Consider the following 20603-nt stretch of genomic DNA (forward strand, 5'->3'; position numbering starts at 1 on the left):
TTCTCTGTACTATTTGGTTGCAAATTTTTTGATTATTTGTTGTTGATCATATCTGACAATGGAAATGTAATTGAAAAGAATAATTTGGACCTTCTATTAGGTGAAAAATATAAAATCGTATACTATTTTTTGATGCTATATGTGATTTGATCCCTAATGATAAATATCAAATTTTAGTGCTTTTTTTAATGCGTGGGTTGGGATTAAATTAATTAAGTAATTTAATAGATAAAGGGCAATGATGGAATCATATTATCTTCTCTTTCCTAATATCACTTTTTAATTATTGATTGGAATTAAATGTTACAAAATAATTAATCTCAAGGGAGTAATTTTCGAAATCTAGAGGGAGGTCAGTGAAATAGTCAAAAACCTCAAGGGAGGTTTTGAAATTATCCCTAGATTTAAATGATATTTAATGGTCAACAACTAACATTTTTTTCAATTTTGATTTTGTAATTTAATTTTGATATTTGCTTCAATGCATTGATTTTACAATGAATGTTAAGCAATTTATTTGATGCTAACGGGGGTAAGGCCCACAAAATAAGAATGTTCAATGTTCATTTCTTGGCCTAATTGGTGACTTGATGTCATAGGGGCGGATGATGATACCAAATTTGTAACTGGAAGGGAGGTAAAAGTAATTTTTCTTTTGTATTTGCAGATTCTAATTGAAATTGTGATGTGGATACCTAGGGATTATTTTTTTTGTCATGTGGATACCTAGGGAAATTGTCTGTGATAAAAGTAATTTTTTTTTTTTTTTTGTATTTGCAGATTCTAATTGAAATTGTCATGTGGATACCTAGGGATTATTTGTGAAATTATAACAACATATAACAGGAAGATATTATACTTTTGTTAAATCTAGGGTAAATGAGCCTAATCACCTTAGTGTCTAAGCTTGTTTGATTTATTTAATGAATTTAAAATTTTGTTCAAACTTGACTTATTTATGTTACTCAATTCAGCATTTTTCAAGTTGTCAACATTTTTCAAGTATTAACAAATAATAAAGCCAAATAATAGAAATAGAAAACATCATAGAAACTTCTAATTTATAATCAAGAAAAATAAAAAAGGAATTGGTGAATTATAGAACAAAATAAAAAAATGTCAATATTTTCATAATAGTAACTTTTAATATGCAAGCAAGGAAAATAATAAATTACAATACATGATTGGCAAGAAACCAAAAAACTATAAGTTGGTTGATCAAAATATATAATAAGGCATAATAAATATAAATGTATATAAGGCGGAAACCATTAAATTCATTAAGTATTGCTATAAATAAGGAAGTGAAAAGGAAGAGATTAATTGTTGCCAACATTTAGAATATTAATAGAAAAATATCCAAAAATACCAACAATTATAGGTCCATGTAGTGAGCAAATATATAGTTCTTGGTTGATCAAAATATGTAATAAGGCATAATAAATAGAAATCCAAAAATTCATTAAGTATTGTTATAAATAAGGAAGTGAAAAGGAAAGGGATTAATTATTGTCAAAAAAATAGAATAGTAATAGAAAAGTACCAAAAAATACAAACAATTTATAGGTCTATGTAGCGAACAAATATATAGTTCAATGGGAAGAGGTTTAGAGTAGCTAATCAGCAAAACAATATATACGCATGTTTTGGCAAAATGGGAATTTTTAAACTTTCAAGTTTTTTGGCTGATAGTTGCACTAATACATATTAACTTGTTAAAAATTTATTCATTATTTTCTAATTTCATTGGTGGAAGCATGCACACTTTCTTATTAACAGTTGTACCAGTACATATTAACTTGTTAAAAATTCATTCATTATTTCCTAATTTCATTGGTGGAAACATACACTGCATAAAACTTAGGGTAAAATATAACAAACCCCCTGTTGTTAAGGTAACAGGCACGAAACCCCCTTATCGTTTGAAAAATCTACTTAACCCTCTTGTGCTTTGAATTTCTTTGGATTTTACCTACCAATCAGCTGGGAAGCTAGCAAGTGATGTTGACGTCACCTAAAGGTCGCTTGTGACTGAAAGAGACTTATTTATGGAATAAGATACTACTTTTCATTCTAATTTTGCCCTCCATATCGCTTATAAATGAAACCCACCATAGTTGTAGTTTTGCAAATCGAAAAATTGGAAAGAGAGACACAAAACTAAGACAAAAATCGTAAGAACGCAGCTTTGGAGGGCACAAAATAGCTTTATTCAAGGAAAAAGCTAAAAATGTCAAACTCTCAAAACTTTGGCGGTGGATCGAGGAACCAAAGGTACCAATACAGGCGATGTTTTTGCCAAAATAAAGCAAAGATTAAGTTGATGGAATCTAAAAAATAATTAGAAGATATGATGTACTTTGTATGTGAAAATGGTGTTTGTTCATTTTGGGCATAGTGTAACCCAATTAGTAGAGAGGGATGCACTAATAAATAATCCTACTAAAGTCCATACATGGAAGAGGTTTCACCAACTAGATCTGCAACGCCGAAAAGATTTTTCAACTCTAGGCAAGGGATGGAAAGTAAAAAATATAACATCATTATGGGACTGCAGTTGAAGATTCACAGTGTGTAAAGTAATTATGGGGCTGATGAAAATGATGATGATGGTGTCTTTAGTTGTGTCTTTTTTGTCACTAGTTGTTATACGTATGAGATAAATGTTTTGGACAAATAGTAGTGTAGTAAATTTATAGTAGATGAAGAAGTTGGGCACAATAATAGATTTTGTTATGTCCAACTTGTTTTACATGTAATGAAGTACACATTCTAGTTTCAAGTAAGAAGAATGAATGACGCTGCGTTGTTTTATTGCAGGCAAACCAATGCTGTAATTTCGATATTGAATAATTACATGAAAAAAAAATTGAAAGACCTAAGAATTCACCGTAATAAACTAGTCAAATTAAACCATTTTCAGTAAAGATATCACCAGCAATACTACCACAAATGCCACAAAAAAGCAGCATATTGCCACATCCATACCAGAATGGTATCAGTTTACCAAAATATGGCCAAAAATTTGAGTTTATTAGTTTCAATAAATATTACAATCCAATCAAAAAAGGATCAATTTAGTTGGCATAACCAGTACATTCAACAAATAAAAAAGAGATAAGTGCAGTTCATTTTCTTGGTCTCTTGGAGCTAGAATATCACAGCCTTGACATACCTGCAGCTGGTTGCTTCCTCTTTAAGGATATGTTTTGTTGGCTTCCTTGGTTTCTACCACTTCTAGGCTGCCTTGGTTCCTGCATATAAGTGGCACTAGCTAGTAAGTAAATAGATCGCAGCACCCAAAAATAGGTAATTGAAAACTAGTACCTGTGAAAGTGTAATGGCAGTAGTACTTGAGACACTAGCCTAAGCTACAGAAGTTTCGGATGTTGCATTTGAAGCTATTGGACTAGATTTAGGTGCTTATAGTTCGCATCCAAATGACTGAATGTATAAGTAGCAACAAAACAAACTAGAAAATTGGTGTTTTCTGAAATGTTACATTACCTTTTAAAGCTTGGACTTAGGGTGAATTGTTGATTTGCAAGTTCTTGTGTCCATATTTCAAACACCTCCGGCAGTAGACTGCTAGGCCCTTCCTGCTTGCTTTCTGCCGATTTATAGGCTCTTCTAAACTTTTATTCCTCTGCTTCTTTGGCCTACCAAGCTATTTTTTCACAATTGGTGGGGTCAAATACTGCATTTTACTATCCACCCAGAACTGCTTTGAAGTAATAAGACCAATTGTGAAGTTGTAGGCCCTTAAATATGCTTCCCTATGGTAACAAGCATCAACATATTGCTCGAATTCCAACATTGTGCTCTAAAAGCAAGCAATCGCATGCATGCACGGAATGCCACTGAGTTGAAAATGACCACAGATATATGTCTTCATCTCCAAATTTGGTCCTTCGATAGCCATCAACTTCCAAATTCCCATTTCCTCTATAAACCGCAACACAATTTCTTGCTTTTATCTTCAATTTCTCTAACTTCTCATAAATGTTTAGACATAAAGTGCCACCATATTTCAGCATGCCCTCTCGTTTGGTTACCTTCCTTTGCATTAATCTCTTCCGAATCCACTTCAACATTGTTGTTATTGGCTCATCTCTAGCATTTAGAATGTAATTATTCCATGACTCACTTATGTTATTGATGTATGTGTCACTTTTACAAGCTGTACTAAAGTGAGCTCTGGACCAAAGCTTTGGACGCAACCATTTGAACCATCCCGCAACTGTTAGCTTGTCACCTTTCTCTGGTTTATCCTTTTCAAGATTTGCTAGGGCAGTTTTATACTCCGACATGCTTGCTGCTGTAGCAACTACCCAAAACATGTCTCTACAGTCTTGATTTTTGAATCTTCGTTTAAAGTCCTCGAACACATGTTTCAGGCAGAATCTGTGCTCTGATTCAGGGAATAGCTCTTCAGTTGCATAGACAAGACCCTCTTGCCTATCCGAAATGAAAGTATAAGCCATTCTTTTGTTTCCTCTTCCAATTTGGATGATTAATTCCCTCAAAAACTAGCTCCACCTATCATAGTTCTCTATCTCAACAACAGTAAAGGAAATAGGGAACATGTTTTCATTGGCATCCCTACCCAAGGCTATAAGCAGTTGACTTCCAAAGGGACTCTTAGGAAACAGCTGTCTAGTCCTCTTATAAGTCTATAGCTTTCAAGGAAACCATTCTTCGGGGCACCTAATCCATAGTATATCATCTAAAATGTAGCTCTTCCTCAAGACTCCTCTTGCCAATTTGTAGTGAAATATGACTATCAGGATTGGACTTTTTTACAGTGGCTACATAATCTCAAAGCCTGTATTGCTCCATGTCATTTCCCCTAAATGCCTCCAATGCTTTCTGCTTCGTTCTGGCTGCTTTATCTCACTAATATCTAGCATAACCAGCCTTCTTATCTTATTCACTATACTAGGAATACTACACCTAGGATCATGCCTCACCTTGGCCTGAAATTTTTTACTAAGATATCTTGAAGTGGCATGTCTATTGCTATAATCCCTACCATAGTAGTGCTCTCTCTTGAGAGTTTTGATCATAAAAATGTTTGTTCTCTGGATTTTGCTTGCTTGAATTCTCCAACTTCACCCCTTTGCACATTTAGATATGATTCAAGAGTCTTCATTTCTGATGTATTTGTGCTTATGCCCCTCCCTAATTTCCCACTTCGCAAAAGCCTCCCTAAATTTAGAGAAGCAAGTAGATTTCTATCCAACCTTTAGTTCAAAGTGTTGTTTCCTAAACTCTTCATATGCATTGAAGTAAGCGTAACCAAGGATGTTTTCATCATCAGATCCTATCCCTTTGTCAAATAGGTTTTCATCATCCTCTGCTGACTCATTCCAGTCCTCTTCCTGCTTATTAGCACAACATCTATCATCCACACCTGATGTTGATTGACTCCCCTCTTCATGACTTTGGTTGTTTGCTTGTTTTCTAGATTTCACTTGCTAATTTTGTTTTCCTGCTCTAAACCAGATTGTTTTTTGGATTTGACCTGTTGATTTTCTTATTGCTGATTTGAACTAGCTTGTTTTCTAGATTTGGCTTACTAATTTTCTTGTCGCTGCTTTGAACCAGCTCCAACTAAATTTACAAATCTTTGATTTATAGATGCCTATGTTGATTCTTGACCATTTAAGCCTGCAAATATGTCATTATCTTCAGGCCCTTCTAGTCCTTCGCTTTGCCAATGAAGAAGATCTAAATAGTCTGGTTTGACATCATTTTCTTCTCCAGCTTCATGAGCTCTTTGCTCTCCCCTAAAATTAATTGTTTCTTTTAATGAATTTCTTGTGGGAGACTTCTGGACCTCTGTGGTTGTATCAACTTTTTCCTTCACTTTAAATGACCTTCTAACTAACTTTTTTGCAGTTAATTTTACTCTTTGCGACAATAGTCTTGATTACTTCAAAAAGACCCATTCCTTTCTACTTTTTGCTTAGCAATTTTTAAAAAAATTTTCCCAACAAAAATTATTGACAAAACTTTTGACTAAGCCCAACTTGCCACTTCTTTTACCAAGTTTCAAAATATCCCCAACAATTTACTACCAAAACGCTTGCTAATCAAACAAATCAACACAAGTAAATTTAGGGTTCAAATGTAAGATTACCTCATTAATCGTTATACTCAATGCTTCGCAACCTCGATCAATCTACACAAAAACACCTTGTTTGTCTACAAGCTACACACAAAAATCCTGTACTATATCGGTGCCGTGGAAAACAACGGCAATTGCAGCGGATCTTGGCTGCATGTTTAGGGTTTCATCAACTTTCTCTCTCTAGACATGAAAATCTGCTAATTGCATCTGTACTTTTTGGTGATATTATAAATGAAGGTATTTTTGATATTTTATATTGTTACCGGCTTCCCAACCAGTTAGTAGATAAAATTCAAAGAAGTTCAAAGCATAAGAGAGTTAAGTAGGTATTTTTAAATGATGAGGGAGTTTTGTATCCAATACCCTAACCACAGAGGGGTTTACTTTATTTTACCCTAAAACTTATCAATCATTTTTTGAAAATACCCTTAAGCTTATCAATCATTTCAGTTTAGCTTTCATTTTTGGAAAATCAAAATTGAAGTGTGAAATACTTGGCTGTAAATGATTAATTGTCTATAAAGAAAAGTTGACGCAATAAAGTTTTTTATGTGTTCAAATGTTTGTCCAAAAAAATTTCAAATGAGCATTCACATATGTTAAAATAATATATCTATGCTTTCGTTTTGCACTTGCAATTATGATTTCTCTTCAAAGTTTAATACAACTATTGTGGACCATGAAATTTTAAATGCATTTACGTTTTATTATTTTTTGTGACCTCTAAATATTATATATCAATTGGTATCTTTTTTAGTTATATAATCTATCTACGATTGTAATTCTTTAATTTGCAAGGAACTATATATAATTTTCCAATTTAAAAAATTCTAATCATTTCCATCCATTCTCCATCATACCAAAAATGATGGAAAGATATATTCTACTTTCTTTTAATTAGAAAATTCAAAATCAGTCACCTTTTTTTTTTTACAATTACTGTCACATGTTGCTTATGAGGACATCTTTTTATTCTTTTTCATTTATAGCGTCATTTGTAATTAATTCCTTTTCCTACATGATACTTGATCACCATCAAGGTAATATTTGTTCATAACTTATCAGAGTGTTATGGTGGAGTAACAATTTTTATATCATTTAGTTTCAATATTTGTCTTATATTGGTTTTTAAAATTTAAAAAAAATGCTATTTTAATTGTTTTATATCCATATTTAATTCATTTAATTGTTTTTTATATGAATAGTGTCTTATATGGTAAAAGTTGTAGTTTTCAAATTCATAATCTACGTTTTGTGTAGATCACTGAGGGTATAGATTCAAACCAAATTTAGTTGAATAACTATTTACCAATAGGTTCAAATGAAAATTTGAGAGGTAGTTTTTTTTTTTTCAATAACTATTCACCAATGGGTTCAAGAGTTGTTTTCACCAACCAATCATAGTTTTCTAGGCATTCACTGAGTCAGCTCGCACAAATGTGTGCCTACTTTCATATTTTCTGATACAAGTACTTCACTATTTTGTGGAACACTCCTCTCATTTATTTTAGTTTACAAATTTATCTCTTCATCCTTGTTCTCCCTTTCCTGCCCCCTCCACTACAACTATACAGTAGGATCCACTCATTCGTGAATTGATTGCATTCCATTTTGTGAGGTGGATTTTCATTTACACCACACGATCATTGTTTTCCATGCAGTTACCATGTGGATGTTTCTTAGCCATTTGCTTTTGCTTTCCGCATCTCTTTTCTCACTATATAAACATACTTCAAAATTTTTCATATTTTAATCTTTTATATTCGTTAGTGTAAAATTATATTACTTAAACTTGATTGAGTTAGATTGAATCAAGTTTGACTAAGTTAAAACTGGACTGAGATTAAGCTCAAATGCAAGTTCTAAAAGCTCTAGAAATGCATTAATGTAGTTTAATTTATCTCAGTCACAAAAGTTTTAGTAATGCATTATTCAATTTTGATTGACTCGTTTATACCCCTATTGAGTAGCGTACAATACTTTGTTTTGCTTAGACTCAATTTGTTTTAATTTTTTTTAACTTTATCATGTTTGAATTTATCTATCATGCTTCTGTTATATTTGCAAATTGAAATATGTTCATTCTCTATTTTTCTCCCCCCCCCCCCGGCCAAAACTCACCCCATGTAAAAGCAATTAATTCATAATCTCGATATTTTTTAATATACAACAATTTTGCATCCTATTGAATATTAATAGGAGCAGTGCAAAATATCACACTTTTTAGGAGCCGTTTGATTCAAATTCTACAATTACTATCACTGTCAATATCATAGGGAGGTAGTGTGTTTGTTAATGTGAAATGAATTTTAAAATTTATTACTTTCCTTTTTCATTATTTCTTTTTTTCCATTTGTTGAAACCAGCACAAATGGTACCATTTTGTTTTCTTATTTTTACATTTAAGGAGATTAAGATGGTTACTTTTATCTTTAAGGAGAATAAAATGGGTAACTAAGATGATTCTCTAGTGAGAGATGGTTAATCAAAAAATCCATAGAAGAGACCTATCATTCACATTGATTTAGTCCCATTGGCCCCAAGCAAACATCGTGTATGGGTATAATTGAATTTGAAACCCCTAATAGGGGTTGAAGCCCATTGTATCAACTTAATTTTCTCCCATTGTATCTTCCAGACTTCAAAAGTAAACTGATGAAGATATGCCAGTTCACATTTCATAGACGGGTCTAACCCTTTCTTTGTCATCATAGGACTACATGCCATTTCGACGTTAGTATTTCTGTGTCTTCCATCGAGAAATAATACAATTACTATGTCATTTAGCAACATTTTGCTTTGTATTTTCAAGAGAGACAAAATTGCAATATATTGGACCTGAACAGCGTTTTGGACAGTTCTGAAGTCGCAATATAACAAGATTGACCTAATACAACAGGCAGACAAATCACAGCAAACCACATACGAACTATTGACAGTCTGAAATAAAATGAAAAAATTGAATGTCCGAAGCTCAGAAATTCTAATCTTCAGATACCATCTCCAGTAAGTATGAAAGAGAAGTCCTAATGCCCCTCAACAAAGGGGTGTCAAGATCAAGATACACGGGCAGAAGTTCAACAGAAGAAAGACGGAAAAAAAAGGAAAGGACAAGAAAGATGCGGAAAACAAATAGAAGTCCTAATGCCTCCCAGCAAAAGGGTGTCAGCAGAAAACTTGTCAGAGATAAGATAGAAATGCACGCAGGCAAAGTACAAGAACAAACACAAATTATAACATCCTGTCATGATGACTACATCTATCAGCGACTAGGCAATGTTTACTGCTGTTTTTCATGCTTATCCATTTTAACTCCACAATGGTTGCAAATCACAAACAAAGATCCCAACCTATCCTGTACTCCCCATATACATGATTCCCAATCTAAAAATTGCAAGTATAATGTATTGACAGCATGAACCACCAACAAAGGCAGTCATTTCACGCATCAACAGCAGAATTCCATCTTGTGAGAACACCAAAGCTTGAAACCATAACCAATCCCGTAGATAATTATTTATAGACACCAATCATATCCTACATTAAGATGTTTCTCCAAGGCGGAACATTGTGATTTCCTGCTGTTTGAAATACCGCCGATCCTCTTCATCAACAAGAACGAGGTTCAAGTAGTATTTGACACTAAATTTGTTGTTGATGTTGCGATAAGTAGGTGTCAGCTCATATGGACTCAGGAAAAGCCTAATTGGAATTGATTCACCTGTGAAAGCGTGTACAATAAAATTGACTTCATTACTAAACCTCCAAACTCTTATTACTGCACCATTTGGAATATTACTAGATGTTTACATATGATTCATCAGTGGCCTAAAACATTAGAAACATAGGCCACAATAGAAATTGTTACTAAAACTAGTCAATGCATATGCCAATAAACAAAAATTGTGGTCATATGCAGATTACCAAAAGGTTTTCTCTTTTTGAAGAAGTATTTGTAACTTAACAAATCAGATCCTGATGCAAATGTACAAGATGCTTTTGTACACTATCATGTACTACACACACACACACGTGTGTGTCTATATATATATATATATATAGAGAGAGAGAGAGAGAGATTAACATGCCATAAATAGATGAAACAAAAAATGTAAAGTTTCAAAAACTAAAGCAAATGAATCATATGTATACCTCTCACAGGAGCACCATCCATCAGTTCAAACTTTGCAAGTGTCTCCGTCTCAACATGTGTGTTGGCCCCTGAGCCTGTAGATTCTCGGCGCCTGATCTCAAGATCCATGTTCTTTATCTTGATTCTTACAAGAAGAAAATATATCTTGCCGATAATAACATCCTTTAGGTCATACCTATATATTCAAAAAGATTCTATTTGGCATGTGAGTTATTTCAGCACATTAAGAAGAGATCAGTGGAAACAAATACAAACAAAAACCAATGAACCAATAATAATTCATAAATCGATGCAATGAAGTGAATCTCTAAGGTATGGAATGCTTCAAATAGATGTCCCTTTATAAACCCAACCAGTATTAAACTATTTGATTGAAAAAGAGAGACCTTGCCAACATGAGCATTTCGTTGGTCATAAACGAAGCAAGATGAACTCAGCCAGGTGAAAAATGATTATTCAAGACTCGAGTGTGATACTCCACAACAACCAAATTGAGTGCTAGTCAGGGGTTAGCTTTAAACTTACTTGCTCTTATTGTACTCAAACTCTATGTGAAGGCAATCTTCGATCCCTACTTCCATCTGCAAAAATTCAGATAGTGCAATCAATAAAGCATCTAAATGATGCACAAGCAAAATTTGCATGAAAAATTACACTCCAATTCAAATGAAATGTTGAATGTGGACTTGCTAAACATGTCTAGTGGTTGCTTCCAATAACTGGGTCCATCTTTGCCAGAAAGATGGATGAGCAAATTCTCCTCCACCTTTCTTTATTACAAGGCAAAGGTAACTAAAAAAAGAGACATAAGAGAAAAGGGGCATTATCTTCAGGCTAGTTACCACAGGACCCTACTCTACCAGTATTCAAATGTGAAACAGGGTTTAATTCAGTGTGACGTCTTTAAACCTCCAATCCCTCTGAATCTTAATGTAGATAGTTGGCTAAGGAATAAGATGCAACTTTATTTTCATCCACTCTTCTGAAACCGACAAGAAAAATGCATCATTTACTTCTTCCCATCTGCTCCACCCTTCCTCTAAAGCAGGAAGAGGGAGGGAGGGAGGGAGAGCCTCACAGCATGAAGATCTTACAAAAATGAAAAGTTAACTGAAAACATAGAGAGCCAAAGACCATAAGCACCACAAAACTTTCCTATATTTTTGCATGCACAGTTCTGTGTTTTAGTTTCTTATATCATTTTACAGGCATCATATGCACCTAATTCTAAAGGCAATGCATTATTAGATAAAACTAACTGCACAAAAGAAATACCTTAATGCTATTGTTGATAGATGGAGGTGGACCATAGTTACGAACCTGAAATGTAAAATAAAAAAAAAATTAGACAAACAGAGTCTGCCTGCTAAAACATAGAATAGATGGCAAAAAAAGAGGTTCAATGGATTCAAAAGTAACCTAAAGACCACAACACATCCATTTCATGTACACTGAAATCACTTCATTATCAGATTTTTATTTCTCAATTTCTGATAAACTTGCATATCAAGAAATTATCAAACTTGATTGCTGATGAAATTGAAGTTCGTCATACAAAAGCTAAATGCTACCCAGTGCAACACACCAAATATTAGACGGTCCATATAATACAGGAATTGATTCAATTTATTCTCAGAAGGGTTGAAACTATATAAACCACAAACAAAAAGGTTTGCTTATTATCAAAACCCATATGAATAGGACATTTAGTTTCTCAAGCAAAACATGCAATATTAAGGGCATAACTACATTAAGAAATGTCTTAAATTCATGATAAAACTTTCTTCCCAGAAATCTTATAGATCTGCTTCCACATTATATTATTCTGACATTCCGGATAGCTTCCCTTAGAATATCACCAGACACTTACAAAAATTTGCATTCAAACATTCTCCTATGAATGATAAAAGAAATATTACCACAAAATCTTGATACTCTACAATGCTACCAGCATAGCCCCGACTTATTGTTACTTTAAGAATATACCTGCAAAATGTAAAAGATAAAAAGGTTGAAAGCTCAATTTATGAGAACTTTCAACCGTCTCTCAGAGAGAGAGAGAGAGAGAGAGATTGTATTCTGCATATGAGAATCAACAGTCCAATATATATGACCATATTCACTCCCATTTCAGCAATCATTCTCCAAGCAAACACTGAATGAGACATCCAAACAGAAAGGCCCCAGACGGTTGAGACTTGGGAAAAAACATTTCAGCTTGTGAATAATAAGAAAGGCAACATGTAGCTTAAGCTATGAAACAAAATCCAACTATTTGTGAAATGATATCCTGACTTGGGATTTTAACTGAAAAGACTAGCATCATCCAATCTGACAATACTGAAAACAATCAGGTTCCCCTTGCTTTAGCAATTTTGATTATCCAAAGGTGCGTAAAAATAGTTGGTCCAATTTAACTCAAAAACTAGCACCGTCCATGCTGAAAATACTCAAAGAAATCATTTTCCTCTTGCTTTAGCAATATTAATAATCCAACAGCGCATAACAGTTGTTGGATTTCTACATGTTCCTCTCCTCTCTGACCTTGAATGTCTTGCTTCTATCAATGAATTGGGTATAAAAAGGTTGAATCATGGCCATAAGAACACCATATTGTTACTAAAAATAGAGGCAATTAGTTTAAATTTCTTGTAATTGGATTCTTTCCCTGGGCTTACTTAATTTCACCAATACTCACCATGATCCAATTATGTCAGAGAAATTTACTTTATTTCCAGAATTCAATGCTTCAAGCATCACAAATGTAGTCATGACCTGTTAGAATGTATTTGAGGTCCATATACAAATGCAAATCTACATGCACATAAGCACAACAGATTGGAACTCGCTGTCACCTACAGCTAGAAAACTTTGACTACTAAGATGAACGGAACTAATGTTAAGTATCCAAGACACTTCAGACAAGAATAAAGATTTCAGTGAAGTCCAGAAAATTGATAAATTTGTGCACTTGCTGTTTTCTTAGTTACTCAGCTTAATGCATTTTAAGCTATCTTAATCTCCTACTATGAACACACTGTTTTTATGACTTTAGGGCTTTGTAGGAGTCAAAAGTTAAAGTGTTAAAAGCCGAATTTGATGGTTTCCTCTTAAAGATGTCAAATTCAACTTGACTTATTATGCTTTAAGTTTTTATCCTTTACGTTTCTTAGTTGTAATGTTTGCCAAATTAAAAAGATTCCTTAATCCTGATGAGGTCTTGGCCTACAAGACTCACTCTTTCTGTACATATTTCATTTATAATAGCTCAGAAGCATAGAGACAGAATGAATTTATATGTCTCTTTAAGTGGTTAATCTATGGGAAATTTAGGCCGAATTCCTAGAATTTCTACTTCCTCTACATATGCCAAATCCTCAAATTTCTCATCTATATATGTAAAGCTTCAACGCCAAAGTTCTGAAGTCAATAAATATTCACTATTATTTCCCAGTGCTGCTTTTATAGTGGGAGAATTATGTGACAATATTGTTCTGAACCAGATCTCTTGAAACAAAATTTTGACAATTAGTTATATTTCCAGATGACAGAGGGGCTAAAAGTTTCAAAAGCAAGAGCCAAAAATAGAAGAATATATTCTTTTCAACAATCTATCCCCCACTGTTTTGTCTAGTTCAAATACTTGACTTGATATGCTCACTTGCTATGCTTACTTTAATTTTATATTTTCTACTTTTATCTAGGCAAAGATGCTAAAAACAAATTTGGGAGAAAAAAAAAGGAAAAGCTAAAGTAGAAAGTTCAGAACAGCAGAAGATACTTCGAGAAGACAACAATTGTCCTTAGTCCGATAACTTCTAACTTAAATCAATAAATAGACTACTATGGCACTTAAAAGCTAAAAATAACTGGCTTATAGCAAAGTACATGAGCTACATGCAAGTATTAAACAAAGTCATCAGTACTTTCCTATAATGCAAACAAGTCAAGTTATATCCAGAACAGATTTCAGCAGACAAGAGTTATGAGTAAGATTCAATATCCTTAGACCTAGATAACAATCAATAATTATTCTCCATATGCACTTAATCTACCCCTACAAAACTGAGGGCAACAATGAGTGGCTCACCGCAGTCGCACATTCACACCATTATACGTCTCATAAGGCATTTCAACAGTGGAAAACTCAAAGGGATATGTCTTCCTTTCATATATTTCACCAGGAACATCCAGCTCACGAACTACAAAGGACAAATAAACAACTCAAACATAAAAGAACAAGGCAACAACTTTTTACAGCTGCATAATAAGATAACAGAAGTTATCAACACACTACGAATATCATGAGTGACAATACTTGAAAAGGATGGTCAAAAGTAACATGTACAATTTGCTAAATATTCAAAGCTAGTTAACGGCACAGCCCTGAGTAATAATACTAACCAAGAGACGTGAAGTCATAAAAGTTGTTTCTGTCAAAGTACATTTCTGCAAGCAGGATTGCATATACAAAAATATTAGCTCAAAACTCATAAACAGTGGTAAAATAGCAAATTAAGGAAACAATTATTTTAGACAGCAGACATAAAATTCAATAGAGAAGCAGCAAAGTATCATAGTATACTTGATGCTCAATTTTAAGGCTATACGCTGAGAAAAAATGCTAAATACACCTAAGGTGAATAAGGAAATTGTCTTAGTCATCAATACGCATCACTATCAGATGCCACGATCGTTTTAGTTCAGAAACATTAAGAAAAGCCACGTCATAACTTTAAAACTCATTTCTCTTTTCCATAATCTCCTCCAGGGTAATCAGTTGTCAAGGTTGTGAATCAATAAAAGACCAGAAAGAAAATGCACGATGAATGCAAGTCTTCTCTCAATGATCAAAAAGTTAAATCAGGAAAAAATGTATGATGAATGTATACGACTAAAATGACCTTTTTATCACAATATTTTGCTTGAGCAGCTATTAATTAAATCAATAATTCAGCTTTATCCTGTTTTTTTTTTATTCTTCAGTAATAGAAACCTTGACTATTTCAATAAGAAAGTACCATGATCTCTCATATACCTACAAGTAATATTAACAAGGTTAGGTATGTTACACTAAGTAAACAAATAAGTCTCTAAAATAGATAGGAAATAGTAACTCCTGAGCAGAGACTATAGTAATTGTATAATTCTTATTCAACAAAACTTCAAATAAATTAATGCATAAGCAAATTCACTTCAACGCTCACCTATCTGACCAAGAAGCTCAACTTTGATTCCATTGTGTTCAACTTTCTTTCCTGAAACAGGTTCAATTGATATCTGAAAATGTTACAAAAATTAATTTTCAAATTAGAATTCTCCAGATTTATAACAAATCAGTTATGTGAAACAGTGTAGAGTTGAATCCGATGCATGATACCTTCCCACTGATGTTTTCTTGACTCTGGAAAAGAGGAACCATTGCTGTCTGGCCATTTTCTTTCTTTAGCGGAACCTGATATAAAATACATGACAAGGAATATCAACAGAGCACAGCCACAATTTCTATGTTAATACTTAGTCATAAAGCAGTATATGAAGCAGCAACAACCATTACTTTTCCTCTCCTAAAACAAGCAAGAGGAGGGCACAAATACATGCATGTGTTCAGCCCAAACATAGAGCAAAAGCTTATTTAAAAAGCTAAGCATAAAAACTCTCAAGACAGCTAGTTATTCAGCCCAAACATAGCAAAAGCTTAAAATTCGTTGGGCACACCAGACACAAATTGGACATACATCCAAAGATCCTATAGTAACATCAACAATTAGAAAGTTAAACATCAAGACATGCTTAACTTGTCCACCTTCTTACTGAAAACATGTTAAACATTATGAGATACAAAAGATTACAAATAAAATCAATTACAAGAAACAGCCAAAAAAAATTTGTAGGATAAAGTATAACTAAATGAAAGTAAGGAAAATTACTCACCAATTGTGTCAAATAAGATCACACAGGCGAATAACAACCCTCATAACTCAAGTACTATCCTAACATATTTTCAATAATAACCATATCATATCCTATTTGATAGTTCAATGAGTTGCCAGTCCACGTTCTTGACATGTTCTACAGCATCTCTCTCCTTTGTTTCATGCGGAACATCCAATGCATTCAGCAAACAGAATTTAAGCCCACAAATAATAATGTGCTAGATGTTAGGGGCAGAATTATAAACCAAAATTTTTTTCCTCAAGAAAAAAAAAATGAATTTTAGCTGTTGAGAGATCATAATTGATTCATGTAGTCTTTTTTTAGTTTATACCCTGTTGACTTTCAAATGTCCTTGTCAACTCTTCCTGCTTTTTCTAGTTGCTAAAGCAGCTCCAAGGAGATTTTTTTCGCAGACAAAATCAACATACTACTATACAGATGTTTCACTTGGGCTGTTCTTTTATCTGCTTTAGTAAACCTTGATTTCAGCTTCAACTATAAAAAAACATATCAGTAATAGCAAAGCACACAACAATTACAGAACTATTTTGATTGATTAAATCAAATATTCCTTCTCTATAAGTTTAATCAGTAACAAACATTCTCGTGATTAGTTTAGTGAACAAGAATGCTAATAGTACCTGCTTTCGAGATTTCCCATCTGAAAATGTTATTGAAATGTGACATGCTGGTTTAAAAGCCCCAAGTATATAATTCTGAAATTCAAACCCAAAAATAAAAGATTATACACGAATCATATGCAACAGCAAGAGAAGAAAGGAAAAGATAAGCACTAATACTCTAAGAGGAAAAATATTACCATGCTGCCCAAATTTTAAAAGCCCCTAAGCAGAAACTGTATAATCTTCAAAACCCTGCATCATGATTAGAAAATGTTATATAACGAACTAAATGCAAAGATGGTTAAGATCCGAACTGGTTAACGATTTCAGACAGGATAAAATGAGAGTGAAGTGGTGCTGGGTAATACCTGCTCTCGTCTCGCCTTGGAAGTTACGATCGAACTATGGAGGAGAGAATAATGACGAGTGCAGAGAGGAAACGAATAAGAGACAAGAGGAGGGATTTGAGAAATGGACAACTATTAGTATAGATCGGGAATAATGGAGAAGAATAGTTTTGTAGCTGGGTGTTGACCCAGCTGGATTGGGAAGAAGGAGGGGGGCAGCGGAGGAGGAGCTGCGGGAAGAGGGTGGGCCGGAGGAGGAGCTGGCGGAGCGAGGGTTCTGATTTGAAATTGGGTTGGGCAAAGGCATCAATCAAGTGATCTTGAAGGCCAACACATCGCGTCGTCCTTATCAATTTTTTTTTATTTTGTTTTGAATGGATTTTTGCTGACATTTTGACGTTTGGTTCGCTCATCGGAATCGGATATCCTGGGTTTGGGATGAGGTCATTCATTCCAATACATTTGTTTGATTTAAGTACCTAGAATGTGTATCATTATTATAATTGATGTTTGGTTCGTCGACTCTTTCGGAATGGAATATAATAATATATTATAAATTCCATCGTAAATAATAGTTATTGGCTCTTTGTAAATGTGATATAAGAAATTTCCACTAATTAAATATATTAGTATAAATATATTAGTAAATATATTAGTATAAATGTATTAGTAAATATATTAGTATAAATGTATTAGTAAATTTAGATAATAATATTATCATTATAAGTTTGTAACTAATTAAATTAAATATTATATATATAATTAAATATAAATATATAATTATACTAATATATACAAATATTAATTATACTAATATTTTATATAAATATAATATATATTACATATTAAATATAGTTATTATTATATATTATTATATTTAAAATAATAATTATTATAATTATATAACTTATTAATATTACATACATGTATATATTATAATTATATGCACATAAAATATACATTTATAAATATAAATATATATTATAAATATAATATTATATAGTATTAATAAATTTATAATATATATTATATAAGTATAATTTTATTTAACTAAATAATTATAATATATAATTATATAATACAATAACATCATTATTATAAGTTTGTAACTAATTAAATTAAATATTATATATATAATTAATTATAATTATACAAACGCTATAAAATAAATACATAATTATAATTATATAATATATAAATATTAATTGTACTCATATTTTATATAAGTATAATGCATATTAATATTAGATATAGTAATTATTATATATTATTGTATTTAAAATAATAAATATAAATATACATATAATTATATAATTTATTAATATTATATACATGTGTATAGTATAATCATATGCACATATAATATGCATTTATAAATATACATATATATTATAAATATATTATTATATAATATTAATAAATTTATAATATATATTATATAAATATAATTATATTTAACTAAATAATTATAATATATATTTATATAATGTACTAATATTATAATTATAATATATTATATATGTATATATTATAATATATATAAATATTAATTATATCATTGTATAATTATAATATGTAATTGGATTTATTTCTTGGAATCAAACTTGGGAATCAGACAAAACCCACCAAATACTTGGGAATGGAGAAACACCAAATTTTTAGAAATCATTCCAAGATTTCAATTCCCATTCCAGTGAACCAAACACTATTTATGGGGTTCATTCCATTCCCCGAATCTGATACCCTCTTACCAAACGCCCCCTTAGTTTTTTTAATAAGATTCAGGTAGACCATTTTCGTCACTCACAATCTTCTCATTTTTGGGGCAAAAAACCTGAATGGCAGTCACTTTTTTAACTCTGCAACTATTAATTGCATTCTTTTATCTCGATTTGTAAAAGAGTATATTCTAAAACACATTTCAAAAATATTTTCAGAAACATGTACTGAAGTTTATGTTAATATCACTTGACACATTGGAAGTTTTAGAAATATCACTCAATTCCTATATTAGTAAGATTGTAAAAGGGCATACTCTGAGACACATTTTCAGAAATATTTTCAGAAACATCTATTGAGGTTTATGTTAATATCACTTGACACATTAGAAGTTTTAGAAATATCACTCAATTCCTATACTGGTAAGATGGGACCATTAGTCACTATGATAACACATGAATTGACAAAATTATCTTCACTACTTTAACAATTTTCAGGTAAAACATTAAAAAAAATAAAATTTTAGATAAAACATGTAAATATTATATTATCATCAACTTGGTAGAAAAATCAATATTAGACAATAAAAAATGTAGAATTGGGAGAAAAAAAATATTTCTCTCATTAAATGATTATTATAAGAATATTTTAATAATACAAGGCATAGTTATTAAATTCAGCCCAACCTGACGGTCGAATTGGTCGAACTGGTGACCCGGCCATGAAACTGGACCGGTTTAGCAATTGGATCAGAGTTGCAAAAAACTCGCTTGGAACCGCTTGACCCAGATGATTGACCCAATGAACCCCTAGAACCGGTGGTTATTGATTAACCCATCGGGTTTTGGCAATTTTTCTAGTGTTACTCTTTTACCCAAGTTTTTATTTTTGACCAGCCACACTACATGGGCATTGTCATCTTTTCGCTACGTATTTAGCCAATTAGAAGAGAAAAATCGAAGAGGGATTGGAAATTAGGAATTCTTTCCTTTCTTTCTCTGAGAATTGAGAACACAGAGCAAACTTGAAAAGGGATATAGGTTCCCCTTCTTTCTTTGAGAAGTGAGGTTGCTGCCGGTCACTGCTCCGATCAATTTTTCGTTATTTTGACGACTGCTTTGATCAAATTTTTTTCCCTTTGCTTTGCCGGTTGCACTGAGGTGCACATTGGAAGTTCGAATTGGAACCGGAAGCTCTTCTGTTCTTCCCCCTGCTACCAAAGCTGCTATTGAAGCCAGTGAAGCCTTGAAGCCAAGCACGCACCACGACACCAATAAAGCCTTGAAGGTAAGTAATAATCCAGTTTTCTGCTCATTTTTTGCTTCAGTCAATTTTACTTCCTTAATTGTAGATGAGGGTGCAGGAGTTGCTATTGCATTTTATGATTATATTTGAAGCAAATGTTTAGTCTTTAGAAACTGCAGGAGTTGCTATGAGACCACATGTTATAGTAGTGGCTTTACTTATTTTTATAGTTTTTTTTTGTTATGGTGTTCAAGGCTTCAAGCTAGTGAAAGAGGATATATCTAGGGGTGAACAAATGGTACAAATTCGGTAATTCGGTTAGTTGAATTCGGTTATTTAACTTATAGAAATCTAAACCGCTTTCAATTTTGAATTGGTTATAACCGAATTCATTTCGCAACCAATTTCGAATTCGGAAATGGTAATGAATTCAGTTAACCGAATTC

The 20603-nt window shown here is 32.5% G+C and overlaps 1 protein-coding gene across 1 annotated transcript; it reads right to left on the reverse strand.

Annotated features, from left to right (window-relative positions):
• Positions 1 to 9144: 9144 nt before the first annotated feature.
• Positions 9145 to 17506, reverse strand: LOC113749377 (vacuolar protein sorting-associated protein 26B). Its single transcript, XM_027293083.1, has 12 exons — positions 17215 to 17506; positions 17044 to 17098; positions 16865 to 16939; positions 15667 to 15741; positions 15494 to 15566; positions 14691 to 14735; positions 14377 to 14488; positions 12206 to 12272; positions 11562 to 11606; positions 10812 to 10867; positions 10286 to 10461; positions 9145 to 9854 (listed from the first exon to the last, which is right to left on the reverse strand). The coding sequence occupies exons 2-12, from the start codon at positions 17044 to 17046 to the stop codon at positions 9676 to 9678; spliced, it is 906 nt and encodes a 301-aa protein (XP_027148884.1). The 5' UTR covers positions 17047 to 17098; positions 17215 to 17506; the 3' UTR covers positions 9145 to 9675.
• Between the last annotated feature and the right edge of the window lie 3097 nt (positions 17507 to 20603).

This window comes from Coffea eugenioides, chromosome 10, assembly GCF_003713205.1.
Source record: "Coffea eugenioides isolate CCC68of chromosome 10, Ceug_1.0, whole genome shotgun sequence".
Lineage (NCBI taxonomy): Eukaryota > Viridiplantae > Streptophyta > Magnoliopsida > Gentianales > Rubiaceae > Coffea > Coffea eugenioides.

Bases quoted from the DNA above. Each gene is read 5' to 3' on its own strand.
- LOC113749377 (XM_027293083.1), bottom strand. The intron at 12,273-14,376 runs GTGAGCCACTCA...TACATTTTGCAG, and splicing joins GGTGTGAATGTGCGACTGCG to GTATATTCTTAAAGTAACAA. The intron at 10,868-11,561 runs GTATTTCTTTTG...GAATTTTTGCAG, and splicing joins CTATCAACAATAGCATTAAG to ATGGAAGTAGGGATCGAAGA.